At 53.0% G+C, this 5,537-nt stretch overlaps 1 protein-coding gene across 1 annotated transcript; it reads left to right on the plus strand.

The window, feature by feature from the left end:
* Positions 1–2,828: 2,828 nt before the first annotated feature.
* Positions 2,829–5,318, plus strand: CHCHD2 (coiled-coil-helix-coiled-coil-helix domain containing 2). Its single transcript, XM_040082760.2, has 4 exons — positions 2,829–3,029; positions 3,602–3,848; positions 4,384–4,540; positions 4,994–5,318. The coding sequence occupies exons 1-4, from the start codon at positions 2,980–2,982 to the stop codon at positions 5,002–5,004; spliced, it is 465 nt and encodes a 154-aa protein (XP_039938694.1). The 5' UTR covers positions 2,829–2,979; the 3' UTR covers positions 5,005–5,318.
* The last annotated feature ends 219 nt before the right edge of the window (positions 5,319–5,537 follow it).

The raw sequence follows: 5,537 nt of genomic DNA on the forward strand, positions 1-5,537 counted from the left end.
CCTCCGCCTCAGCCCGCGACGCGCGCCCAGCGCCGCCCCGCCCCGCGCCCGCGCGCCCGCTCCTCATTGGCACGCCGAGAACGCGCACGCGTCCCTCATTGGCGGGGCGGGCGGGCTCGCCACTGCCCCCTCCCCTTCCACCCCGCGCGCTGGCCCCGCCCCTCGCCGCTCGCGCCGGACGTGGCGCCTCGCGACGACGTCACGTCAGGCCTGAGCGGGGGAGGGGGGCGTGGCACAGCGCCGCCTGGCGGCCGCCGGGGACCCCAACAGAGTCCCCTCAGGCCCCCGCCCCGCCTGATGCCAGCAGGAAAATGGGCTTTTCCTGCAGGAAAATGGGCTTTTCCTCGCGTTTTCCCCCTCACATCTGGGGCGCGGGGGAAACTGGGCAGTTCCGAAAAACGCGAAAAAAAGACTTCACGGCTGACCTGACCCTCAGGGATGATGTGTCACTTCACCGGAGCTAAGGTGATGTGAGCCTCAGCCCCGTTCTCCAGGGGTTTTTCCATCATCTTGGGCAGAATGCGCCAAACTCCCGCCTCCTGCAGACGCACAGAGCCCATCTGGTGTGCAGAGGGCCTGTTACAGTCCCAAAGTTCACCACGAGGTTGTCTGGGATGTGTAATTTGGATGGACGATAGAAGAAATATATTAAAAGTTTGGTTTTCCTAGGGCAGCACAGCTCGGGAACAGCTGGTGATGGATTCCCCTGGGGCTCGCTCAGCCTTGTGCTTGAGCAATGGGATTTCAACACTTACTGCCCAGATCTGGGATCGCATCCTGCCAGACTGGGTCACGATCAGACGGACACAACCCAAAATCAGGGCTGGATCTTCTTCCTTCCACACGTTTCTACCAAAAGCAGCATCAACACCTGTCTGGTGGTTAAAGAACCACTGAATCCCTGTGGAACACCCACACAAAAGTCCCGGCAGCTGAAAAAAACCAATCTTTGCTCGCTGTAAACACCACCACAGCCACCATTATTGCTGATTTTTGGGATGGCCACCAGCGAGTCGTTCTCGTGCCCTTCCCCAAATCCTTGTGCGCTGTGGGCATCAGCAGATGCGAGGCTGAGCCGGTACGAAAGGGAGCTCTGGAGTTTTCCCAAGGAAAGCAGGGGAACAAAGCACAATGGCAGCATTCATCCTGCTGGCGGTGCCATCCCGCCCTCATTGTTCTGCAGAACAAAACAAATCCAAGAGGGACGCGGCCGCAAAATGACTTCGAGCGTCAAGAATCCCTCTGCCAGCAAAAAAAAAAAAAAAAGGAAAACTGAAAACTATTAATTAAACAGCACTGAGAAAACCACTCATTAAGAAACGAGTTGCTTGAACTCTATGAAAGCAAAATTAGAACTCCTGCTTTCTATGCTGTGATTTGCTGTCAGAGATGGAGAGAGGCCAAGAGCCAGGGAGAAGAAGTTCTCAGGGACGAGCTCCTGCAGCAACACCAGTGGTCTGAGCTTCTGCAGATGTCCCTGTTCCGAATGTGATTTATCATTTATATTTATCTCCTGATAATTCTCTCGTCAGCAACTGCATTTCTGAACCGTACTTCTGCTCTATAAACTCACAATGTTAGCAATTCTTTCATCAGGCGACAGTTACACCCCCTGATGTAAAAGATGTTGAAATGCCCGGTCTTTCACCTCCTTTATAAGTGAAGAAACTGCAAATGCGCAGTTTTTTTTCTGTCATGAATTATCATAACTGTTGACTGTGGTATCCCTTAGCATTGCTGCAGTGTATAGAAACATCTTAATTCATACAACAATTAATAAATTAATTTAAAAAATCATTTCTCCATGTAGATAGTGTCTCTAAAGCAAGGCGACTCGGCCCCTGGGTGGGATGAGGGGGCAGGAGGGAGGCTCACTTCTTTTTTTGGGGTGAAAATCACAGAATCACAGGATGGTTGGGGTTGTAAGGGACTCTTGGAGATCATCCAAGGCAGGGTCACCTGGAGCAGGTGACACAGAAACACGTCCAGGTGGGGTTGGAATGTCTCCAGAGAGGGACGTGGCAGGTTCAGAGCTCCGCTGCCCTCAACTGAAAGAAATTCTGTCTCATGTTGAGGTGAAACTTGTTGAGTTTTAGTTTATGGCCGTTACTCCTCGTCCTGTTGCTGGGCATTACCAAAAAGTATCCGGGATCATGATCTGGCACCCCTTGGAGATATTTCTATGGATTGTTGGCATCTTCTCTCTGCTTCAGACAGAAATCTAAAATCTGTAACTCTACTGAAAGGCTGAATCTGAGAGGCTTTTGGAAGCTCCTTTTCCACAGAGGATGATTCCCTGAAGGCTGGAACACTTTTCATCGCGATTTAGGTTTTTATTATGGCAGAAGGTGCCACGGGCGCAGGTTTATTGTGGTTTAGGTATTTATTGTGACCGATGGTCCCACACAGAGGCGGGTTTATCGCTATTGAGGTGTTCATTCTGACTGAGGATCCTACAAGAGCGGATTTGTCGCTATTAAGGCGTTCAATAGTGGCTGGAAGTCCCACAGAGACGGGGGGTTATCACTATTCAGGTGTTTACTGTAGCTGAGGATCCTACAAAGGCGGTTTCATCGCGATTTAGGTGGTTATTGTGACCGAGGATCCTGCACGCGCGTATTTATCACAATTTCGGTGCTTACTGCGGCTGAAGGTCCCTCAGGCGCAGGCTAATCGCTACTTAAACGCTCACTGTGACCGCCGGTCCCCTAAGAACGGGTCTGACCACAGTTTAGACGTTTATTTATTTCCCGTGACCGCCGCTCCCGCGCGGCGCCTCAGGCGGGCGGAGGGGGCGTGGCCTCACGCCAGCCCCCCCCCTCCCCGCGCGCGCGGCGTTCCGGAAGTGACGCACACGCGGTGACCTTCAGAGGCGGCGAGCGGGTGTCAGGCCAGGCCCGGCCGTGCCGTTCGGGCTTTTCTCCGCTTCTCTGCGCTCTGCTCGCGGCTTCCTCTCGCTTCCCTCCGCTCCCCGCCGCCATGCCCAGGGGCAACCGCAGCCGCACGTCCCGCGTGGCGCCCCCCGCCAGGTGAGGGCCGCCGGGGCCCCCCTCTCCTTCTCCCCTGTCCCCCGTGCAGGCCGCAGCGGCCTGGCCGCCATTGTGGGGGTGGGTGACGCACCGGGGTGGTGACAGCGCCCGGCTGGTTTGAGCTGGGCTGGCTCTGGGTTAGCGTGAATGGGGTTGGGCTCTATGGGGGATGGAAGTGGGTCTGCTCGGCCGCAGGGCCTGGACACCAACACCGTGTTAATCAACCGCTTTTGGGTCATAGTGCATTTTTCCCCAAAACAGCAGAGCTCTATGTGAGCTCGCAGAAAGAAGCCTGTAATCCTGACCCTGTCTTGCATAAGACGCTCACCGGAACACCGAGTTCATTCCTTCGGCGTGTAACGGGGGTGTGTGCACTCCCAGCGTGATCCTTGGGGGCTCCTGTGCAGCGCCGCGGGTCGCACTGGGCTGTCCCTGTGTGTCCCTTCCAGCTGGGGACATTCTGTTCCTCACAGGAGGAGCGGTGGCCTCCTGCAGCCATGTGGCCTCTGCCTGGCCTGGTTTGGGATGATGACGATGATGATGAAGTGATGTTTCTCTTTGTGTCCCCGCAGCCGGGCACCCCCCATGAGAGCCGCGTCTCCATCACCGGCTCCTCGGGCCTCTGTCCCCGCAGCAGCTCCACCTTCGGCCGTGGCGGCCCCGGCGCCGAAGCAGCCCGGGCTGATGGCCCAGATGGCCACGACTGCTGCCGGGGTGGCCGTGGGCTCAGCCGTGGGACACACCATCGGCCACGCCATCACCGGAGGGTTCAGTGGAGGCGGCAGCTCCGAAGCTGCCAGGCCTGATATCACTTACCAGGTAAAGGGGAAGCACAGCTGGGCTCCGACTGATGGCAGCTCAGCTCCACGTGGGCTGAGAGAGCTGCTGGAGCCTTAAACACCACATGAGTCACAGCTGGGGTACTTACAGTCTTTATATAGTCTATAGACTATATATATATAAAATCATATACAGTGTGTAGCTACAGACTGAATCTCCAAGGTGAGTCATCTTAAAAATAGTTTAGAGGGATGCAGGAGTGATGTGTGGCAAGGTGTTGGTGTTATTTTCTATGGGACTTCCATGTTCCAGGTCTGCTGTTGGGGAGACTTACTCAGGTGCAATCCAGAGTTACCTGAGTGCATCAAAATCACTCAAGTGTTTGTAATTTTAAAAACTGCTCTGGATGTGGCATTCCACTGCTGGAAAATTGTTTTGTACTTCGGCCCTTCTCTTGTTTTCCATTAAAAAAATTCAGATTTTGACTGAAATGCAGGGAAGAACCCTCAGCGAAGCAGCGTGGGGGTGGTTTGGCTTTGTTGGAAGGTTCTTACGGAGCCATTTGGTGTTTCAGGAGCCCCAGGCTGCTCAGGCTGCCCAGCAGCAGCAGCAGCAGTATGGTCCTTGCCAGTACGAGATTAAACAATTCCTGGAGTGTGCCCAGAACCAGACTGACCTCAAGCTGTGCGAGGGCTTCAGTGAGGTGCTCAAGCAGTGCAGGGTTGCCAATGGTAAGTACACAGCGCTGACAGGCAGCTGTGACATGGGATAATCAGTAAAAGTATTGTGGGAATGATGTCCTGGGGGATTTGATCCAGCTGGTGAAGGATGGGGAGTGATGAAGGTGCTCTGAAGTCTGGTAAAGCAGCTGCTGTTCTGTTGGGGTTTGTGCTGAGGTGGAGAAAGGGTGAATTCCTGATGCTTTGTGCCGGTGCATGGATTGAAGATGACTGGAAAAATGGCAGCAGCACATTTGGGGCATTAGCAGAGCTCTAAGGACAGCAAAACCATCTTGTCCTGGGAGGAAGGAGGCAGCTGTGCACCAGTGCTGATGTCTGCAGCTCAGCATATCCCAGTAAATGCACGAGGGAAGGGGGAACACCCTGAAAAATCTGTCTTAAGGCAAGGAAAACACCTTCCATTCAAGGATCCAAAACTCACTGACATGACTCCTTCCATTTCAGGTTTGGCCTAAGCCTGCACAACGAGGCTTCTGAAGATCATCTTGCAAGAACTGACCTATGAATGAAAAACAAAAAGCTTCAGTAATAAAGTTTAAAGTTGTCTGGTATTTTGTTAGTTCATATATTCACACTCTCATCCCTGTGGCTTGACTCCTGCCATAGCTGCCTCCGATGTGATCCAACTTCACAGCCGCGATTTAATTTAGCACAAAATGGAAGAATGAATAATAAAGTGGAATGAGCTAAAGTGGGTTTAACTGGTTTTGCTGATCGTTGTGTTGAATGTATGTAATGTGGTCTTATGAATAAACTTCTCTTGAAGTACCTTGCTCTAGTTGAGTTTGCTGGAGTTGCAGGGTGAGGAGGTGAATTGATTTTGGCAGGGTATTTTCTGCAAGTGTATTTTTTATGCTGTGGTATTGTTGAACCATGCAAAGGATGGGCCTGTGGCCTTTCCCCTCATGCCTGGCTCAGGCAAGCACTGCTACATGAAAATAATTATTATTATTTTTAAAGTATGTACTGATGCCAAGTGCAAACCCTC

Source organism: Hirundo rustica, chromosome 19 (genome assembly GCF_015227805.2).
Source record: "Hirundo rustica isolate bHirRus1 chromosome 19, bHirRus1.pri.v3, whole genome shotgun sequence".
NCBI classification, from domain to species: Eukaryota; Metazoa; Chordata; class Aves; order Passeriformes; family Hirundinidae; genus Hirundo; species Hirundo rustica.